The sequence below is a fragment of the Phymastichus coffea genome, unplaced genomic scaffold (genome assembly GCF_024137745.1).
Source record: "Phymastichus coffea isolate CEN01 unplaced genomic scaffold, Cenicafe_Pcof_1.1 PCOF00018, whole genome shotgun sequence".
Taxonomy (NCBI): domain Eukaryota; kingdom Metazoa; phylum Arthropoda; class Insecta; order Hymenoptera; family Eulophidae; genus Phymastichus; species Phymastichus coffea.
The window spans coordinates 5,359,244-5,381,327 of record NW_026706829.1 but is presented as its reverse complement, the minus strand read 5'-3'; the positions used below and the strand labels follow the sequence as shown (position 1 = coordinate 5,381,327).

Sequence of the window (22,084 nt, the reverse complement as noted above, 5' to 3'; positions counted from 1 at the left end):
ATGTACAGAGACAGATTCCGTATTGCTAAACGACAAAAGTCCTATGTGTGTAAAATAACATATTACAAATTCATCGTGTAATAAAAAGACAATAACTAATAATAATAATCATAATAATAATAAAAATGAGAATTGATTGTAAGTTAAACGTACGTGTAAAATAGTTGGCTTATTCAAATATTTAGCGGCTTAAATGCTTAACCTCGGATTCGTTCGTTCCCTTTTAACTACTTACAATGATTGAATCATTTAATTATCATAATCCATATTACAGATCATCTCTGTTCGTTCGTTTTTTATGCTCCGCGAAGACGGTTATAAGAGTGACGTTTCTTTCATTTTCCTTTCTGGCATTTTTTTCATTTTTCTTTTCGAAATTCACTATAACTTCGTCGTACTTTGGTTTTAAATTAAGGACTAGCGTATTGAGCTTTCACTTTGTCTTCGTGTATATTTGTTTCGTTGACGTCCATCGAAAAATACAAAGAAACGCGTTCATCACTTCTTTCCATTGATAACTTTTCAGTCGTCTTCGACGTAGATATAATGTAATCAACGCACAAAAATAAAAAGATGAAAGCCGACTGCCGAAGGAAACGTACGTTTCTCGTGCACTTTTTTGTACATATTATCGAGTAACAAAGTAGCCAAACTAAAATAGAACAAAATGAACTTACGAACTATCGATAACGATATAACGTAACGTAATTTTTTTAAAAAGACGCGTACATAATATAATAGTGACTTTTCTCGAGAAAAAGGAAAACAAAAACAATATATCAAAAATCGATTCTCTTTTTTTAGACGGTGTGTTATAATGCAAGGATGACAGGCGAAGCACACAGAGCTGTACTGTACCATTTAGAATCGGAAATGGAATTTAGAATTAGAATGTAAAAATACTATATATATGTACAATAATTAATGTATGATGGATTTTTTGTTTTTAATTATATTATACAAGTTTTCTTTTCTATCATTATCGGAGAGCTTTTTTCTGCTTTTCTTCTTTTTCTTTTCTAACGCTGTCTCTCTCATTCTCAATAACCTCTCTGCTATTTACCTGTCTTCTATCTCTCAACATTACATGGTTTTTTTCACAAGTGCCTTTTTCAGAATATCTACTTTTCCCGTTTACTTTTCCCCTTTCTTTATACCCTTAATTAAGACGGAGGATTTACATTTCTTTAAAAATTTTCTCTGTTTACACAGAATACTTACGAATATAAATGAGTTTGATGATGAAAATGTGTCATTCGCGCACATCTCGCACGTTACTTTATTTTATGTTTTTTTTGTTTTTTTTTTTAACTTTTTGGTTTCATTTTTTTGACTTTTACATTACACATCGAAAAACATTTACTTAATGTATTGGCACATAGGTGGAAGCGTTCGTGCGTACCGAACCAACAGGATATTTTTTTCAATGTGGTAAAAAAGAGCTTTTGAAAAAATCAGTTCGAGACAAGATGCGGACGAATTATTAGCACATGATGCATGTTACCCATATATCATTGGTATCAAATCGAGATCAGTTAAAAAACAAATGTGCTTTTGAACTATCGAAATGTGAACGGTTTTGAAAGATTTGCATTTTATGTACAAATATTTGTTCACCGTATACTCGATTATAACTTTCCAGTCTTATACAGTATAAAATTAGTCCGACAATACAGTGTATAAGTTGTTAAAATTCATTGAAAAATTAATAAATGATTGACATAGAGTATAATAATTGGCATTGAATTTTTTATTTCAAAAATGCAAGAGTTGACTATCAAAAACAACAAAAAAATCGAAGAAAAAACGCAATGGAAGAGTTAAATTTGTGTTTATAGTGCCTCATTATTTTTTTTGTAGCTTATAACAAGCATTTTTCCATTCGAATATTATTTTTCTATTAAGATAACGCGTGATAACAAGTTTGTTGGTTGTTTTTTCCCCCCTCTCTCTCTCTCTCTCTCTCTCTCTCTCTCTCTCTCTCTTTCCCATAAATAGAAAAGAGCATGAAAAGTTTACTTAATTTAGCGATTTGTTATTCGATAGTATCCATATACACAATACACTCTCGTCAAAATGATACAGCTCTTAATCTCGTAATGTATTTTTTTCCACCGCCTTTAAATTCTGTGTGTGCACATACGCAGTTATTTTTTCGTTTCATAATACACAGTATTTATTATCTGTTTTGTGTGTATGTGTATTTTTCAATTTTCTGTTTAAAAGGACCTCCACCAATATACAAAGAGTATTTTTTTCTTTTTGAGGAAAAAATTGCGCGAAGATTGCAAAGTGTGCGATGAAAAAACATCGACCTTTATACGGTTTTTACTTAATACAAAAGCTCTCGATCATCATCATATTCTTTCAATGTAATTATTGATATATGTAATTCGTAATGCATGTTTTTCAATTTTCAATATCTATCTAAGAATCAGTTATTTACAATATTTACATCGTTAAAATGATTAATAATTACTTCACTTCGTACATTCTTTTTTTTAGCGTTGCTCGCTTGGATTCTCATAATCTTAATGATTGTATAATTAGGATTGACTATGCCTTAGAATAATCAACAGAATTATTAGTTTTTTCTTCGATTATTATATATATAAAAGATCATCCTTGTTGTATCGTTTTTCCAGAGCGTTATTCATCTCCAAGGTGCAAAGATCTACCAATTAGAAAAATTAATTTTAATTCGTTGTCTATAAACGAGTAATTTAAAAATCAGTGTAGTTTTGAACACATAGACGATTAATGATTTACGAAAACACGACTACATTCTTTGCAGTTTGAAAATCACACAGCTCTTGGAAAATTCGAGTCATCCCTCTCTATTATTTTAGGTAATGATTAATAGATGATTTTTACAAATATAAAACATGTATATGTAAATAGAACCTCTTAATTATGCGCGAACACGTTCTCTAATTGAGCGTATAAATCTTCCCACATGATTTCTTCTTCTTTCTAATCCATCAGTCTAATTCGCGCCAAAATCGGCTCCACGTACATGTAACATTTGGTTTTCTCTCTCTCTCTCTTTTTACATCCTTTAACAATTATGCAATTACTCGTAAAGCTTCACAGGTTTTCTCTCTTGACATGATAACAAATTATCTCAATAATTAATTTAACAATATATTTGCAGCAGTTATCCTATAGAAACGTCTCATTCATAAATGTTTTTTTCCCCCTTCAGCGATACACACACTATTTAAAGCACGCGACAGCTGAAAAATATTCAACAGATCGTTTACTCGAACTATACAGTTTTTTCCCTAACAAACAGGAAACATAATCACAATCGAAGACAATCGTAGAGAGAAAATTTGTTTTCCATAGCGGATTAATAAAAAGATTTTAAACACGTTAAAAAATATATTCATATATATTCGATCAAATTTTTAAAAAGATTCAACATTATTTTTCAGGTGTCGCATAGTACACGCTTACACATATGTCGTTAAAACAGTGTTACACGTTTACATATCGCGTGTCGCTCGTATTATTACTATTATTTTCACAATGAGTAGGCCAAAAAACGTACGTTTCAAATTACCATTTTTTCGATCCTATTAACGGTTAAAAAATATAATATTACCGGCTACTTAGAGTTGTTGGCGCGACAACGCAACGAACGGAAGTCATTCTATGCAACGTCGACACAACACGCACACACTTTCGGAAATTCGTAGAGTGTGATCGTTACTTCGACGTCTTAAAGATGCGCGAGAGAGACCCTCATTTTATCCATTGTTTTTAAGTCTTACGAACACCAGCGGAGTCTATTCTTAGGAAAATCGGATTCGCGCACGTCGCTATTTTATGTACACAAAGAAGAAAACGAACGAATTAAATTAAATTGCAAAAATATATGTATGCTTACGCGTTACACGTGTATAAAAAAGTCTTACACACAGATTATACACAGGACGCACGTGTACACGCGCATACATGAGATTCATTGGACACATTGTTTCGAGAGGGAGGGGAGGGGGCAAATGCAGATTCAATAATATGTACAAAAAAGGAAGTATCGCCGTACCATGTACAAACAAGGCGCGCACACAAATGTCGTACTGTAGAGATGGTCGAGGAAGGAAGAAGAAAAAAACAACAGATACAGACGAAGAATTTTTACACGTATATCGTGTCGCGAGCACACTAACATATTGTCTTTATCACTACGGCTTTAGACACTCACTTTCACGTCTTTCGAATGTTGCAATACACAATTAATATATCGTTTTCGATGTTTTCTCGCCGCTTCTCTCCGCGTGACAGCAGGGGAAGGCAAAACACGCGCATACACGCACACACACACATACAGACATACACGCGCAACGCGCGCGGACTGTTTTTTATCGTCTCTCGCACTCCTCGAACGCTAAAAAAAAGAACTTTACAACTTGTCGTGTTTGTGTGTGTAAAATGTGTGAATGTCGAGGAGAAAGAATACATACATATATTGACTTGTTCAACGCACCGTCGGCGACACGCGCAGTCGTCATTCACCATTCAAGATTTAAAAAACTTTGGTTTCACCATTATACGATTATCGCCATCATAATGTATCTAATATGTATATTTATATATGTAGAACGAAGAAGCGCACGCACTATTTACAAGACTAAACCGCAGATAGAGTTTTTCTGTTGGTTTGATTTTGCCGGAGAGACGAGTGCAAAGTTCAAAGGGCCGTGGGCTCGCTTTGTTCGGTGATCTTTTGCGAAGCGATTAACTGAACTTCGACGTGCGGTGGGCGTGCCGCGGCTCTGCTCGTTACAGCCTCGTGCTGTCCTCGTCGCTGTCGTCGTCGACTGCAGCGGCGGCAGCGGTCCGATCGCCCGGCGGCAGCTCAGCGGCCGGGTGCAAGACGACGACAAGGGGGGCTCAGACGAGGTGTCCGTCAATATCAGAGTACTGCGGCGTCGATGTGAAAGTTGACAGTGGGTGCCCGTGGGAATGTGCGGGGCCTGGGGCCGCACGTGCAAATGTAGCTGGCGGGGGGGGTACCGTCGGCGGCAGGGGTGACTTTGTTCCGGCAGTCATAACAGTGACGTCTGGGGGGGGCACCGGCCGCGGCAGCGTCCTCGTCCTCGTCAGCGTGCCCACTCCCATTACCAATTGTTGAGACGACGTATGGTGCTGCGGCGCCTGCTGCTGATGCTGATGAGGATGCGCCGAGGAGGTTGGCGCACCCGGGTGCGGATGCATGAGTCCCGACGAAGGACTGAGCGAAGGATAGTAGGCGCCCGGCCCCGCCACCTCGAGAATCGTCGAGGTCGGCGCCGGGCTCGGCGTCCCCTCATATCCCATAAAGCGACCGCTCTCCATCTCTACGCTGTAAAAATTTACGTCGGCAGGCGGGGCTGGGCTCGGGTTGCCTATGTAGCTCGACTTCGAAGCTGAAACAGTTTCAACACCAACTTGCTGTAGAACTTTTTTGATTGTTCCAATCACGCCGCTTTGCATTCGATCACAAGGCGCATGACTTTTTGCATAGCGTGCAGACTTTCAGCATGTGTTTTCATGCTCGCTGGCTACTTCGTATTATCGTTAAATATTTTGTTGCACAAATATAATCAGCCAGGCATCGCAGGTGTCGAGTATTTAAAGACCGTATCTTCGATAAGTCTGCCTGATACATTTTTTATGTTTTCAGATATTTAATCAAATTAAAGTTTTAATCAACTTTCAATCAACTATGCAATTAATCATGGTTCGGAATATCCATATTACTAAGTGACAATGTATAAGTCTGTTACAAACATTTAGATTTACTTAGTTGCTGGTTAGCAAAGCCCAATATCTTTTAATACAGTTTATACATTATCAAACTATGCTAATTTTTATAAACATTAATCATTGCTGAATGTTTTATAAAAGATACACGTTTTCAAAAATTTGATAATTTTCAATTTTGAAACAATTTTCTCAAAAATTCCATTTCGCCAGATTTCATTCACAGTCGTTGTAACAATAATCGTGTATCTTTGTTGGCATGTTCTCATGATAATTATATGGAATATAACATAAATAATGTTTACAAAAACGAACATGCAAAAATCATAGAGAAAAACCTCACAAGCATAAATATATCAGCTCGCGCATTTACGTGCCTTTTCTCTCATATCGAAATATATATACTCTTTTTCAGCGGTAATAACTATGATATCAACTGTATCGAAAAGCTAACAAAGTAAGTATCTCAATTCTAATATTCTCTTTTATCATGCTCTGCTTGCAGCTGCAGCCTTTTCTGGCATCTTTTTAATAAAGGAAAAGAAGAAAAAAGTAGACTAATGCGAATCTCGAGAAAAATCATAATCATCTTTTGCAGTCGATTTGTGACTATAGACTTTCACTTGAATGCGGCGTCTTGGTCATTGATTTTCTATATCAACGTCATTACACCAGATTCTTTTTTAAATTACCAATTAAGCTTTCACAAAGCAATCTTTTTCTATAGCGGCAGAACATCGCGTATATTGATTTTGTATCATTATTGTCTCTATTATTAGTTATTCAAAAGTAGAACAATCAAGACAGAAAAAGAGAGATTATTATTGTGCATAAAGAATCGCCTCGATACATCTGGACAATTGTGCAAACAAAGTGAATTAAAAATTGTTCTGAATATAATGACAATGGTGCACGTTGAAAATTTCATTCTTAATGAATGCTGATGAAACATCAAGTGAACAGTCACATTCGGGATTTGATACGAATAAGAAGGGGGGGGGGCAACAGCGAAACAAAATAAAAATGGCCAGACCGAGTATGAGTGTCGCTAATTTCTCATGCTTAAGTCAGCGTGTACAAGTGTCGTAAAAAAATAACAACTTTTGAAGTGTCTACGATAGTCGATCGATCACAAAATAAATAGAGCACAATGTAAATCTGGCAAAAAATATATGATAAAAGCCGATAATACATCATGATGATCAAAAAGCAAATGATCTTGCTGCAGTAGGAAGCCGCGCTACAAAGTACTTTGTAATTGAAAATAAACAAAGTGATCTAATGGTCTGACCAGTGTCGTTAAAAAAACAAAGTAAAGATAGAGCTTCGCGATGGATGATATTAAATATATCGTTGAGAACAGACACCAAGAGAGAGAGAGCGATATAAAACTTGAGAGGTCTTGTCTTGGGCACCTAGGCATCATCATCATCGTGGTGAGACTGTCGGTGCAGTTAGTGGTATCGCAGTAAGTAATAGTAGTAGTAGTAGTAGTAGTAGTAGTGGTGATATCAGTAGTAGTAGTAGTAGTAGTAGTAGTAGTAGTAGTAGTAGTAGTAGTAGCGTTGATGATTTGGGTGGGTGACGCACCGGATAGTGTACCACTTGCGGTGGTGCGTTGCGGCGGCGAGTCCATGCTCAGGATACTTGGGATGTGATTACTTCGTCGATTCAGGGTACCAGTCTGCTGGTGCACTTGCATCTCCAGGCCGCTTTTACCGTAGTCCGGCAGAGTTGGGTCTATCAGGTACGTGCTCGCCGCGGTTTTTCGCCCTTCGTCCTGTTTATTCATTATATTTTTAAAATTCAATTTTTTGCTGTCACTCACATTCGATGTTTTCGATGACATATTCTTTACATAATCATTTGAGGAGCCAAAATGTGCTCTACGTGAAAATTATAATAAATAATACGATGGAAAGTAGGTCGAGTTAATTTTTAGTGTCAAGATAACGTGCAAACAAAAAAAACTGTTAATCTTATTATTTGATGTTGGTCGTGCAAATTAGAATTGTTAAATATGCCGTACAATTGTTTACAACTTTATCAGTTGTTCGAATGTAAAATGTTGAAGTTTTTGCATTCAAAACAAATGTACGAGATATGTGTAATAATTGATTCGGTAAATAATAGTCTGGCTCTGATACTAACCCCCGGAGGATCTAAGCGTTTGGCTGAAAGAAGAAAGTGGAGCAGGAGAAGAAAAAATATTACGTAGAGGACTGATTAATTAGTTAGAGATTTGACTTTGTAAAGGAAAGAGTAGAGGTAGTGAGAAATAGATATATGTATAGTAAGGATTGTATAAGCTGGCTAATGAGGGTGAAAATCAAACGTAAAAAAATGAAACAAAAAAAATTTTCTTTTGGAGGAGGAAGAAAATGAAAAGGGTTAACAGAACTCAAACCTACCCTCCGGAGTTACTTGTTACTTAGAACATACTGACTGATCGCACTGACCACGTAATCATTTGCGTCGAAGTTGACGTCGCTTTTCTCGTCTGACACTGAACTCAATTCGCCTGTCATCGTGTCACCGTTTACCGTTGATGGTGCGTACATGTCTGCCGTCTGTGATTTATTTATACCTGCAAGGAAAATGATAATCACGTTAGAATTTCGCAAAAAGGTATGGAATGTAAAATATGATGGAGGAAATTATTGCTTTAAAATGTGTAAGCTTTGTCCCAGAATATTGTTCTTGCAAATATTTGTTGCAGTTTATATGCATTCTTGGTACGTTCAATATTAAATTGTTTCATACATGAATGCATATTTCATTCTATCCGTGAACGAGTCAATATTATTTTCCAATTAAAATTTCATAAAAATTGTTCGCTATATTGTAAAAAAAGTTATCTCTGACATGATAAAAACCAATAAGATCAGTTTACACGAATATGCAAGGTGGAAATGCATAAATGTCGTAAATGTATGTATGTATGATTCGAAGATAGATCAATGTAATGGCAAAAATGCCTGGACTTACGATCCTTGTTTTTCTTTCTCACGATATACCACAACATGATGAAGACATTAATAATAAAAAAGACGATCGATGTTGCGGCAATCGTGTAAACATACTTCATGGGATTCTCGCCACGTTCTCTCAGCACATCTGGCGGATGATTCTCCGCGCTCTCGGGTCCTATGAGAGCGCAAGCGATCCGAAAGAAAAAACAAAAGAAAGAAAAATTCGTATAAATGTCAATTACCAGATCTTTGAGCCTTCTTTTTCGAGACGAAGGCCTTATAGAGTATTGGCGTGGCAATGAGAAGACAAGCACAGGCGGATACAGCGATGATAATAACGATGATGTACGATGAATTGATCTCGCTGACGATCAATTCGTTGGGCGGTGCCTCACCTGCAACCCAAGCAGAAATGCCCCCGTCACCCAAACAACACTAAAGCAACAACACTAAATAGGCAGATAAAGATAGAGAGAGAGAGAGAGAGAGAGAGAGGGAGAGAGAGAGGCGAGGGCGTACAGCGATTGCGTACGTGTGGGGATGCAACAGCCAAAAGTTCACGCATGCATGCGCGATGCCTCCCCTTCTCGGGGGCGCAACAATGCTCTCACGCTTTGTTTACGCTTTAGCCTCTGCACTCGACAGTTCGATTCGTTTCGTCCGGAAATTCCACGTATTATTCGAAAACTGCGACTATTTCTCTCTTTCAAACTATAATAGGCTATTTTTATAGCTCATGGCTAATAAATACAATGTTTATTGCGTAAATCGAACGGAAATAGTTAAAATCTACATCGTTCGGTTTTTCCCCATCGTAAATTAATGAAGTAAATTTTACGTTACGCCGAAAACGAAGCATTATGTGTGTTATAAACATTCAATGAATAAACAAGGTAATATGCACGAATGATTGGCAGTAATAGCATATTTATGAACTATATTAATGCACGCAAGCTTTCCAAGAGTTGAGTTTATGAACGTAACGTGTATATGTATCTGTGTATCTCGCTTATGTAATTACCACAGACCAGAGGCTGATATATTTTATAAATCTATGATTACCTAATGTATGACGGTTTCTGAATAGCAAAGTAAAATATCCAGATGTTAGCTTTAATTATCAACATCGCGTTTCGATTTGTAATGGCTCGATATTTGCGAAATGTGTACTTTATTTGCATAGTCATTTACCAGTTTAGGTAGAAAATCGGACACATTTACATTTATTGGTTCTACGCTATTCACTATAACAAATATTTACTACTAAAATGTGATGGATCATCTGTGGTGCGAGATTTAAAAATTCGAACAATATGAAATTGCTACAAAAACTAAAACAATACAATTTATCGAGACGACTGACACAATCTAGACAGAATGATTACATTTATATTCAGCTCTCTCAAATAATCTCCATCCTGTAAAAAATAGAAAAAGTAATTCACGCACCACCTGTTTAGTCTTAAAAAGAAGCGTGAAACCTAATAATCCAACCACCATACAGATCCGATTTTCCACCACAAAAATAAAAAATATATAATCCTCGTAAAGCGCAGCAACTAAATACAAGAGCACTATAGATATCTATATTACCGCGATTGCCACTGATGCAAATATACTGCATTGAACTTACGTAAAGTTTGAGCTTTGACAAGATCAGGTAAGAAAGGACTTTCCCCTTTGGAATTCTTAGCTCTGACACTGAAGACATAAGAGGTGCCGAGTGCTAGGTGCTTGACAACAGCGGTGTAGTTGCCAGGTGATACGTCGAGATAGCGATAGTTGACGTCATATTCGTCGTTAGTTTCTCGCCATCTAATCTGATGAGACGTTGGCAATCCGCCGTCGAAGCCACGCTTCCACGTGAGGGTGACGCTGTCGTGCGTGACGTTGACCACTTCTAAGTCAGTTGGCTCGTCTGGCGGTGAGGTTACGTCTAGGCCGATTAGCTCTGTCGCGTGGCCCATATTGTTATGCGCTTGACACTCGTACTTGCCGTAATCAGACTGGCTTACATGCTGAACCGTTAGGATCGATTGCGAGTACAGCTCCGACAGCTGCGGCACAAAAAAAAAACGAAAGTTTCATTGCAACAAATTTTTCGCAGGCTGAGTGGCGCGAGTTTTATTTCGGTCGGGCACTCACGTTCATGTAGGTCAGCTTGTACTTGTAATCAGTCATGTTTGACAGTATGGGTTTACCATTGAACACCCAGGTAAATTGTGGCAACGGTGAACCGCGAGCTTTGCAATAAAGCTGAGCGCTCGCACCGCTATTCACGGCAGCCTTTTTCGTTAAGTGAGAATTCGCCATTTCTGGTTTAACTGCGGTCGAAATAAAAAAAAAATTAATCGTGTTTCCGCTTCTAGAGTCGAATGAAAAAGCCAAACTTACAATTCGTGATAAAAAGTATGGGCTCGGAGGTAACATTGTTAATGCCATTGTTGATGTTGCATTTATATTCACCGACATCTCTCTCGGTGGGTCGGCGAATCCTCAAGAAGGACGTCTTATTGGCGAAGTAAGTGATGTAATGCCCACCAAGCTCGGCAACGTTCGTGCCGTCTTTGTACCAACTAACGTACTCGGCACCTAAAGGTGAACCCTCAACCTCGCAAAATAGCTTTGCTTCGTTGCCCGCTGGGTACACCACGCCCGATGTCGACGTACGGATTAACGTTACTGGATCTATATACACGTTCAAAGCACACGCATGATTTGTGTTGAGTATTTTATTTTAGAGTTCTTAGATTTGGATCATCGAAAGAAAGTTTAATTTCTTTGTTTTTTTTTGGCCGAAAACTTTATCACCAAAGTTTAATTGGATCCGCGTGTTTGATACTTTTAAGTTCGTTTAAACTTTTTACGACCAAACACGAGTAACACAATAACATTTCGAGCTTTTATAACAGTGTTTATTTCGCTTTGTAAAAGTAAAACAACTTTCTTTCAATGCATTTGGATGTTTAGTTGGATTAAAAGCAAAGTATGTGCAAACAGCATATGTCCTGGCGGGGTGTATCGTAGAAAAAAATAAAAAATTGAACATAAATGTTTGGTAAATGTAATGTGTTGTGTATTAGTATGTTAACTTTAAATAACACATATATATGAATGCAGAAGACGCGATGAATAGTGTATTTGAAGCTTTCAAAATAAAATCTTAAAAAAAAAGAGAAAATATAAACAAAATTTAAAAAAATTGTGTATGAAAATAAATTCATGCAATGGTTATTGAATAATATTCGCACGTATCACAATGAAAATAAGTACTGAATAAAAATGTTTTCACTGCAAATAATCTGTTAAACACTATAGAGACAGATGTATGAGAGAAATGAAAACAATATATGAAAAAACACACAAAAAAGTCAACTTAAAAATGATAAATGTGTATGATATACCTATCGCACATAAATTGGGAATCAAGCGTCTAAACTGAGGCTTACATTGCACAGTTAAATTCAACTCAAAAAAGGTAGATCCTTCCTCGTTCATAGCTTCGCAGTTGTAAGTACCAGCGTCGTTGCGCTCGAGCCTTGTAATATTGAGAGTCGAGCCTCGAGCAGCGATTCTTGCACCTGCAGCACCGTTACTCAAAGGTAAACCATCCCGCGACCATATGTATGTTATTGCACTTGGGTTTGCGTGGGCTGACAACGAGACGACAAACGGCTCCCCCTCTAAGCCAACCAAGTCGCCAGCGGCTATTTTCTCGAATACTGGTTTGTCTGCAAATTGAGCATTCGTGCTTGCTTTAATATTATTTGTAAAAGCACTTGGATCGCGTCTTCTTAATAAAACCCGCGAATATTGCACTCGAAAGTAAAGCAAGTAGTACAAACTGAATATGGTCAGCCGGGGCTAAAAATAAGTTGGCTGAATAAAAGGAACTTACACAAAATGTTGAGCATGGTAGAGTCATGTATGCTGCGATCGATCTCGGGATTCTTGGCCTGGCAAGTGAATTCTTCGTTGTTCATAGTTTCGCTGAGCTCGAGTCCAAGTTCGACAGTGGATATGTAACCACCGTAGAGACCCTCCTTAGTGCTATTTGTCGTACCGCGTACTGGACTGCCCGATTTCCACCACGACATTTCAGCCGGCGGGTTACTGCTCGTCGATTCGCATATTAAACGACCCTTCTCACCCGCCCTGAATGTTTTAGGTTCCGTGCTAATTTTGACTTGCTCCGGTAGAACTGTGTGTGTAAAAGTGACGGATTTTTTTCAAAAGCGAATGATATAGTTAAAGAAAAAAAAGAACGTCTTTCAATAAACAAATGCTCACAATGCACGTTGAGATGAACGCTTTGCACAAGCGGAATCTGGGTAGCAGAGTTACTAGCCTCACAACGGATGACAGCCTTGTTGTCGGAGGCGTTGACCAGGTGGATCATCTCACTCGTGACAGCGTGGTCCCGTGGTCGTGCGTGACTCGACACCTGCGCGTTTCAAAACACCAAATTTCCAAAACTGTTAGTTTTATTCTCTGTTTCGCTGCCGACTTGCCTACCCATGTATTTTTCCTTTGTTCGATTTCGCGATGAAAAAAAATTTCTCTTCATTTTTTTTTCTTTCCGCGCAAAAGTTGATCTTTTAATCTTTACGCGGGTTAGTACGTAGCTTTTGAATCGTAGTTAGAAGAAAGCGCGTGAATGACGTGATGGATTTGATTATGGTGACAAAGGAATATTGATGGTGATGTGCGAGAAATTTTTTTCTGTTTGCAATCGGTAGGTGATTTATATTATAGTGATGATGAAATTCTGAATTCTAATAAATTGACAAAGCAAATGAGTCAAAGAACGAATGAAATGCAATTATACTTATCCACCACAGTAGGGCAAAAAGATTATAAATCAAAAGCAGATGGTGATGGTGGTGTATGTAATACATGTTGCGCGTGTGTGCGTTGACTAAAGACAGAAGGAGGATAAGCGCCGATCAATTACCTTTTTACGTACCTTGTTGTCGTTCTTATACCATGTTATAGTGGCCAGGGGATTACCGGATATTGCAGTGCACGAGAGCTTGAGTACGGTGCCGGCGACGATGGGAGCTCCTTGCTCATAACCAGCCATTTCCAGCCTCGACGGCGGATCTACACACAAATACACACGCACATAGAGATTAATTGTCGTGTTTGCCCCGACAACGTTCAATTACTTTTTCTTTATGGCCAAAGACCGCTTTAACCCGTCTTTGGATTACACCAGGTTCCTTGAGTATCGATATTGCGAAATTTAGTTTTTTTCTTTTTTAAACTTACAGATGACGTTGATGGTGTGAGTGCCGACGATGGTTTCCGACAGCTTGAAGTTAAAGGCATGACAGACGACTACTGCACGTTGTGCCATTTTGTTTATGGTAAAGGTGATGTTTGAGGTTGTAATAAAACCACCCTCAGATGCGGGTATTACTTGCGATGTACTGTTTATCTTGTGATTGTCGACAACCCATTTTATTTCCGAGACTGGATTCGAGATGTCGGTCGTGCAAGTTATCGTTACTTGTTCTTCAGCTTTCGCTTCCGTTGGTCCACTGAGGTCTACTTTGTTTGGCGAAACTGTAATGAGATTGAATCGAATTATTGTTTCTTTTATTTGAAATTCGAAGATACGAATTTAATTATTTCATTATAATCAAACGTTAAGATTAAATCTCTCTATTTTTTTCGAATTGAAAGCACTGTTTTTGTCCAAAATTCAAGAGAAATATTAAAGAAAATATATTACATTCAATTAAATAATTTTCATGTCGTAACCATAAACTTTTTTTATCCATTCAATACTATACTGCAATAGCTTTCTTTTACCGTGCTTTCATGATTAAAATGCACTCACATGACAAATGTTTTCGCGAATTGCGTATGCAATAGTACGGGAGTCCGATGGAAAGAAAAATTAATAATTGTTGAAAATATAATTTTCATTTTTTACTGTTGGAAATTGTACATCGATTACGACATGAGTTTGAAAACACATCAATGTACAATTTCAATCAATTGTGCAAATAAGTACAATGCCCGAGTAAATATTTTTGAAGTAATGAACCGACAAATTGAAAGTATTTTCTTTTAGCAAAAAGCAAATTATTGAACAGTGTCTCCATGGTATTTACTTTATTAAAGATTAAAATTTCTGTGATCCTTTAAATTTCATTTATTCATAAATCGATACAGCCACCTAAAATATCTTTACTATTGATATATAATATATATTATTAATCCGTGCAAACGAGGTCGAAGTACATTCAATTTGTGTTAAAAATAAATGAACAAATTTGTTTATTCTCAATACTACGTATCTTAAAACAAAGAATTTTCACACGTTATATATAATTAATTTATACTCACACAACACACTGAGATCAACATGAGTAATCATAGGAGTGACACTCATGACATTGGACACCTTGCACTCGAACCTGGCCTTGTCATCACTCGCCGTGGCGATAAAAGAATGTACATTCTTTGAGATTCTACCTTCGGTCGTGTATACTGAGTGCACAACCTCGCCATTTCTATACCATACTACTTGCGCTGGTGGATTGCCACCACGAGATTTACAAGTCAGTTCGACTTGCTGACCTCGACGCAATGTTTCACCCTCGGCATAACCTTCGATATATGGCGGTCCTGGTGCATCTGTTGATGAATTTTTTACGATTATTGCTTTGAAGTATTAGTTTACAATGTGTTGTTCGTTATTTATGATTTTACGATATGTGCATATTTATGAGTACGTACAGCTATGCTTAACGTGTGTTTATGTGCAATATTCAAAACAAGATCATTCTGGATGAAATATGCTGAATAACGGTAGCGAAATGCGGTCGTACAATCAACCCAAATACTTGATTGATCTTTTTATTCACGGAATGATACAAAACCCATCCATTTGTAATATGATGTAATGATTAGCTTAGCCTTATTTTTCCCTAAGGAGAGTACCCCGAGTAAACCCTTCTCGATGGAGAAAGAGTTAAAAATTAAGATAAACTTTTTCTCAGCTTCAGAGTTTTCTTTAACGTCGTATCTAAGTGTCGTTGACATTGGCGTCAAACACTTTTTGCCGGCTTCCTCACTCTCTCTCTTCCCTGTATCCTCGCAAGCAGTTATACGAATACACGTTCATCGACGGATTCTTTCTTTAGATTCAGCGTTATCAGAAAAAAAACAAATGATAATTCAAGAAAGTGCAGATTTAATCTTTTATTAGTTCACTTTTTTTTATTTTCAACTTTTTTTTTACAAAGCTAAAGTTACACGCTCGTCACGTTTATTCGTATCCGTTTTACGACTCCGGAAAGAGAGAGAAGAGTTGAAAGTTAGATAAGATAGATAAAAGTAATACGTTATTCTATAGGATTTTACTCATATTTTTTCTAAAAGAGTTACAAGTCACACTGTTTATTTCATTTTTCGAAGTCAGTTATTATTTTAAAACATTTACATGACACGATAAAAAAATAGAAGTGATTCTTACAGAAAACGGAGAGTACCGCAGTAGCACGCATAGGTTTCTCGATGGGTATAGCAGGATGCTTGGCCTCGCACGTGTAACTCATCTCGTCGTCGTCGGGTGTCGATGTTATGAAAATTGAGCCATGCGTGTCGTACTTCTCGAGTTTACCATCCTTGTGGTCCGGTGCTTTCAGTATGTCCTTGTCTGTAACATCAACGGACCAATCAAACGCTCTGTCTTGCATTATTTATAGACGTCGTATTTCCCCTCCAGAGTGTTGTTGCTTATTTGAATTTCTAATTGGATTATCCGTCGAGCAAGCTGTTGATATTTTGGTAAACCGACAATTCAGGCATTTCGAACAACAGTGATTAGACTGTTTTTTAGATGAATCTTGAGATGCAATAATTATAAATTATTACTATATAGAAGACTTTCTTTCTTAAAATCAAAGGATTCGTTTTCTTCATTCTCGTAACAGACGAAAGTTTATTCAGTTAAAATAAGTAGCAAGCCAAAAACTAAAACTGAACTTTACCGTGCTTAGCGTACCGGAGTACCGAAAAAAAAACGCAGACAACAACTACTAACGGCAAGATTCTGGCAAGCTGTGCAGGAGAATCGCTTTAGGCCTGGCGCGCTTTTGCAGCTAGCAGCAGTAGCAGCAGCAGCAGCAGCATCAGCTCTCGGCCACTTGAATTCGCCGAGCTAAAAGCTCCCCCGGCGCCCTCAGGGCGTCGAGCTTTTAGTTGCGGCTCGTTTGCACGCGAGAGCTGCTAGCTGCTTTCTCTCACTCTATTCGTCTGTCTTTTGCGTTTTGTCGCGTGCTCTGGCACTTTTCTTTCTTCTTTTTCTTTTTATTTGGCGCTCCCTTTATGCACGAAGCTGACCATTCGCGCGTGTGCATGCTCTCGGAAGCTTTTTAGCGCTGCTTTCAAAAATCTTTCATGTCTTGTTTTCAAGAATATTGTTTTATGCTGTCGATGGTGTATGCGCGCGCGCACGAAATTTTTAATTAAAATCACAGAGAAACGAAGGGCTAATTAAAAAAATTTTTTTTAAATATCTAAGTATACGTCAATGGAGTATTGAAAGACCATTCTTGGTAAAATATGAAAAATGTTTCCTCGACTGATTGAAAAAATTTTTTTTGAGGTTATACAAGATTAAAAACGCTAGCAAAATATCCTATCATCGGCTTCCGACCTATCAAAACTTCTTTTAAATAGAGTTACATTACGCTCTTTAAAAAAGTGGATGAAGAACTTAACAATGTGCCAAGTGGTGGCAAAAATGAAAAAAAATTTTAATTAAAATATCTCTGTACTGTACACGAGAGCCTCTTGCGTTTTCCTCTCTCTCTCTCTCTCTTTCTCTCTCTCTCTCTCTCGCTCTCTCTCTCTCTCTCGCTCTCTCTCTCTTCTTTTTATACGAGCAAAGTGCGAAGAATAAAAAAAATGTAATATACTCCAGGTTGTAAATTCAAGTTGAATATGCGAATAAAACTTAAAAATTTTTTATCATAAAAAAATTATCATTTGCAATTTTCTTCCACCGCTTCCAAAACTCTTTTCATATTTTTTACGTCGCACAGGTGCAAACAATGAGAAAGAGAGAGAGAGAGAGAGAGAAAGAGCTCACTTTTCACCATCTAGCTCTCGGTCTGTTCCTCGTTTTTTCCACTCAGGAAATTTCACTTTACCCAACAGTCCGGAGAGAGGATTTCGCGCGACAGTGGTTTCGAGTCGTCGTCCGGGATTTTTCAGCGTTGGAGATAATTAAGGAGGTCCACTGGGTGCATATGAGATTTCGACGCATACTTTTTTAACTTCACGACGTCTTCATAATTCAAAGCTACGCTGTATTTAAAGTGAAATTGTAAGTAATACAGTAAAGAATATTTCTTACGATGTCTGATTACATTTGTGTTCGTATACTCAATTGTATTATAACGTTCGAGTTGGATATCGTTCAAAGTTACGTTATAAGCATTTAATATTTAGTTATATCTTATTCAGTTATATCTTGATATCCTCACGAAATATAAAATAAACAAGGAAATACTTTGGGAAAAAGAAATCTAACGCAACAAAAGCCATACGCGGGCTTTTAAATCAATAGTTTTCTCTGTTGGCGCAGTCGAGGAATAAAGCGAGTCCCTCGTAATTTGGCTTTTGCCAGCAGTTTCGGCTGATCGCCGTCGCCGTCGTGGGGCCGTAAAAGTCGATGGCACGGGCGACATAAAAAAAACAACAGAAAAAAAAAAAACGTTAACCCGTAAAATCTTACGAGTTCAAGCCAATGAGGGAGGAGGAAAAAATTTCGCCTGATTCATCAGCGAATTACAACTGTTGTAAATGCCTCGCCCTTGTGTTTACCTTGTTGCTTCTTCTTTGCCACTGTATATCCTATTTGTTTTGTTTGCTCTCTCGTTTGTATGGACATTCAGGATTGCTTTGCGCGTAAACATACTTTACCCGATTCCGATTAAAATCTAATGTACGTCGAAAGAGCGAAGGAGAAGAAAACTGAGAAAAAAAGGACAGCCAAATTTTTTTCTACGCTTTTTGTTCAATTGCTCGGTACATAACTCTGGCGTGTGTCCAACTTTCCCGAAATCAACGAATGCCCTGCGGTTAACGTCCTTGCATTTTCCTCCCCCTCTCTTCGTCAGTCGACTCTTTTAATTTATTCGACTGGTGGAGAAATTCTGGTAACGCGCGTATCTCTCTCATTTTATTTTAGAGACATCGAGGCTATTTTCATCTGGGCTATGAAATAATTAAAAAGTTTTTCTTTTTCCCCGCCCTCGTCATCCTAAGAAAAATAATCTTCAGGCGCAGCTTTGTGGTATAATGGAGCGCTGAATAATTCATCGGCAAATAGTGGAAATATTTCGGGTGACTGACAAATTTTCCGTATGAAGAGCATGAATATTCAAAGCGAACTACAGAGAACAACGAACTTGTTATTAATCAATTTGACAGTGAAAAAAATATTAATGATAATTCGGAAGGAAAGACGTCGACATAAATTACACAAACGACTTCACGAGTCTTTTTTAAAATTGGCAGAAATCCCGCAAAGCTTTTATTCAAAAAGTCAGTCTCTCTTCCACAAAAGAATGTAAAATTCCAGTTCAAAGAGCGCAAACTTGCTTCTGATTTTCCGACCCATTCCCATCCCGCACACAAAGAAAAACATTTCTGAATAAGAAAAGCCTCATAACAGGTAAACAAAAAAAAATAGAGAGAAAAAGCAAGCGTTCTCTTAACAGCGGCGACTTTTTGACTATGATCCCTCTCGAGTTTACCCAAAAATAAAAAAAAGAACTCGAACAGTCTAGTCTAGCGTGTTCATTACCCGAAATGAAATCTAAAGTCACGCGGATGAATAATTTTTTTAACGACTTACACAAAAAGTAAGAAAAAAATCTCGGCATCATTGCCTTCTTGGAAACGCTGGACAATCCGTATATATTTATATTTGCGAGCGAATTGCACTTCGTTGTAATTATATCTTCTCGTCCGTGCGTTAATTAATTTAATGAAATTATTTTTGCGTTTGAGCCAAACAGAGCAAGAGCGAGCTCGCGCTTTAATTTACAACGTTATTTTCATAATTAATTAACGCTGAGGATGTACTTACAGAAATGACCTAATTTATTAGTGAAACGAGGAGGCGAGAAAGAGCTTTTGCAAACTCCGCGTGTTGCTTTACTTTCGCTTTATATCCAACAATTTAATCGCGTAAAAAATGTTAGCGTGTATTCGAAAAATGTAATGCTATCTTGCATATTCAAACGAAATATTTCACTGAAAATTCGCACTAAATAAAATGCTTCGCTTAACCTGATTAAATTCAATCTACCGCTTATTTCTTTGCCTTTGATCTTGCTGCAAGGCAATAATGTTTCAACGGCGCGGGAGTATTTCATCAACTCCTGCCTCGTCGGTAATTTCTCGATTGACGAAGATGTTTTTGATAGTCGAGCGTGCACTATGGTAAAGTTCATACTCGTCGCATTTCCCCGAACAAGAAGGAATTTCAATTTTCAGAAGAACTCACCATCGGCTATGGGAACGGGTGTGACACTGATGTCGCCGCCCTTGATCTGCACATTGCCACGATACCAGACGATCGAAGCTGCTGGCTTGGCCATTCTCACTGTGCATTCGAGCTTCATCGACTCGTTCTGCTTGATTTCGAATTTGCCATCGCGAGCTTGGTGGCTGGTCACTTCCACGGTTTGCGGTGGCGCTGTAACGAAAACCAAACGTTCGTAATCATTAGACAGCAATTTTTATCGCACGTCAAGAATTTCAACGCGTATGAACCGTCGCTGTCGTTGCGTCATTGAACTTTAATTAAATTGGCACGCGCCAGAGGGAAAGTGAATAAAAAATTCACGTAGGCCACACGGCTGTATACATATATTTTTCTTTTTTATACTATTACTTTTGCGAGAAACTTTTTCGATGACTTCACGGCGGAGAAGTAATATAGCGAAAAAGCTTTTTGGCATCGATTGCGTGCGCTCCTAAAATGAATTCATTACAGAAAGCGAGAGAGGCGACGGAATCAAACTAAACTCCACAGAGAGGGATGAAAACTACGAATTGGCTCTGCCCTGGGAACTTTCGCGCAGGCTTGGGGATCAGTCTCGCGGAAGTGCGCTCGCAGTTTCCCTCCGGTTCAAACTTTGAGCGCGGCGGTGCGCACGTGTGTCGACGTTTGTCGGCGAGCGAATAATCCGCGAAGGCTTCGCCGAGAACAAAAATAAGCCAAACGAAACTATGCAATTCTCGTCGCATCGTAATATTCCTTGCTTTTTTTTGGCATCGCGATTGCGTTTTCGTCGAATTAACGAGGAATCCGCCGGCAGATGTTCGGGAGAATTTTTAGTGGCCGACCTTTCAAAGTTCCGGCCTAAGGCGTGACGTCGAAGAATTAGCCCTTAACCCTTGTTGGGTTACGAGCTTCGACGATGAATTAATGCAAACTAACGTTCTGCCTAAGTAATTAATTTTACAAAGTAAAGTCGAATCCAGCATTTTTTCCGATTGTTTTTTTTCTTTTCCGTAAAACTCTTGCCACCGCGGCTAACTTTGGACGTGAGCGCACGTGCCCTGCGTTAAAGTGACAAACGAGCTACGATTCTCTCTCTCTCTCTCTCTCTCTCTTGGCGTATTCGCCTATATAACGAGGCTACGGAGACGTGGCGACATTAAAACTTTGCATTCCTTGCGGGTGCAGCACGGAATTTTTACGGACCCGAGCGGCGGGCGGCGTTCAACGACGGCGTCTACACGACTCCTACTCCAATGTCTTTTTCAAGACGTTTAGTTTTGCAGATCGCCGACAGTTTCGCTGGAAGTTTGAGTTTAATGTGGTTTCGATTTACGATTGAGGGTCTTACTTCTTTCAAAGTCGACGCTTGGAAAACGTATTGCCCCGAGAATCTTTTTCTCGAACCAGAAAAATAATTGCAATTCATTGCCATCGCTTTAAAGCGATAAATAGCACCTTCTGACGAAACATCAGGACAGCTCGCTATCTTTTTTCTGAAATGACCGAAATGAAACGTAGAGCAAATGGTTCACGGCGAGGCATAGTACAAGCCGCAGGTTTTGGCCCTCGCTTCCTCAGCTCGCTTCTCTCTTGGCTGGAGGAGCGAAGAAAGTGCATATATATAGCCGGTAATGGTTAATTATGCGGTAAATGAAACAGATGGAGGGCGGATAAAGCCACGTCGACGACTATTATTCCATCCAATCTATCTCTTTGCTCTTAGTTCGCTCGCTCGCGGTGCGATTGCGTTGCGAATGAACGAGACGCACAAATCACTATTAACCAAGTTCTCAACGCGCGTACACCACCTGCGAGTCCCTCG

The 22,084-nt window shown here is 38.4% G+C and overlaps 1 protein-coding gene across 5 annotated transcripts; it reads right to left on the bottom strand.

The window, feature by feature from the left end:
* Positions 1-20,406, bottom strand: LOC131675260 (nephrin). 5 transcript variants are annotated; one of them, XR_009303025.1, is made up of 16 exons: positions 20,260-20,406; positions 16,213-16,395; positions 15,081-15,371; positions 13,995-14,291; positions 13,678-13,826; positions 13,014-13,167; positions 12,622-12,924; positions 12,173-12,454; positions 11,118-11,411; positions 10,869-11,047; positions 10,357-10,780; positions 8,740-8,898; positions 8,211-8,338; positions 7,342-7,531; positions 4,470-5,414; positions 1-4,393 (listed from the first exon to the last, which is right to left on the bottom strand). XR_009303025.1 is itself a non-coding variant. In XM_058954174.1 (15 exons), exons 1-15 carry the CDS (start codon positions 20,375-20,377, stop codon positions 4,900-4,902), a joined length of 3,660 nt encoding a protein of 1,219 aa, XP_058810157.1. In that variant the 5' UTR covers positions 20,378-20,406; the 3' UTR covers positions 1-4,899. The 5 variants fall into 5 exon arrangements, 4 of the variants coding, with proteins under 4 accessions (XP_058810157.1, XP_058810158.1, XP_058810159.1 ...); XM_058954174.1 differs by lacking the exon at positions 8,740-8,898 and adding an exon at positions 8,966-9,118 and having other exon boundaries at positions 1-5,414; XM_058954175.1 differs by having other exon boundaries at positions 1-5,414; positions 13,690-13,826.
* Between the last annotated feature and the right edge of the window lie 1,678 nt (positions 20,407-22,084).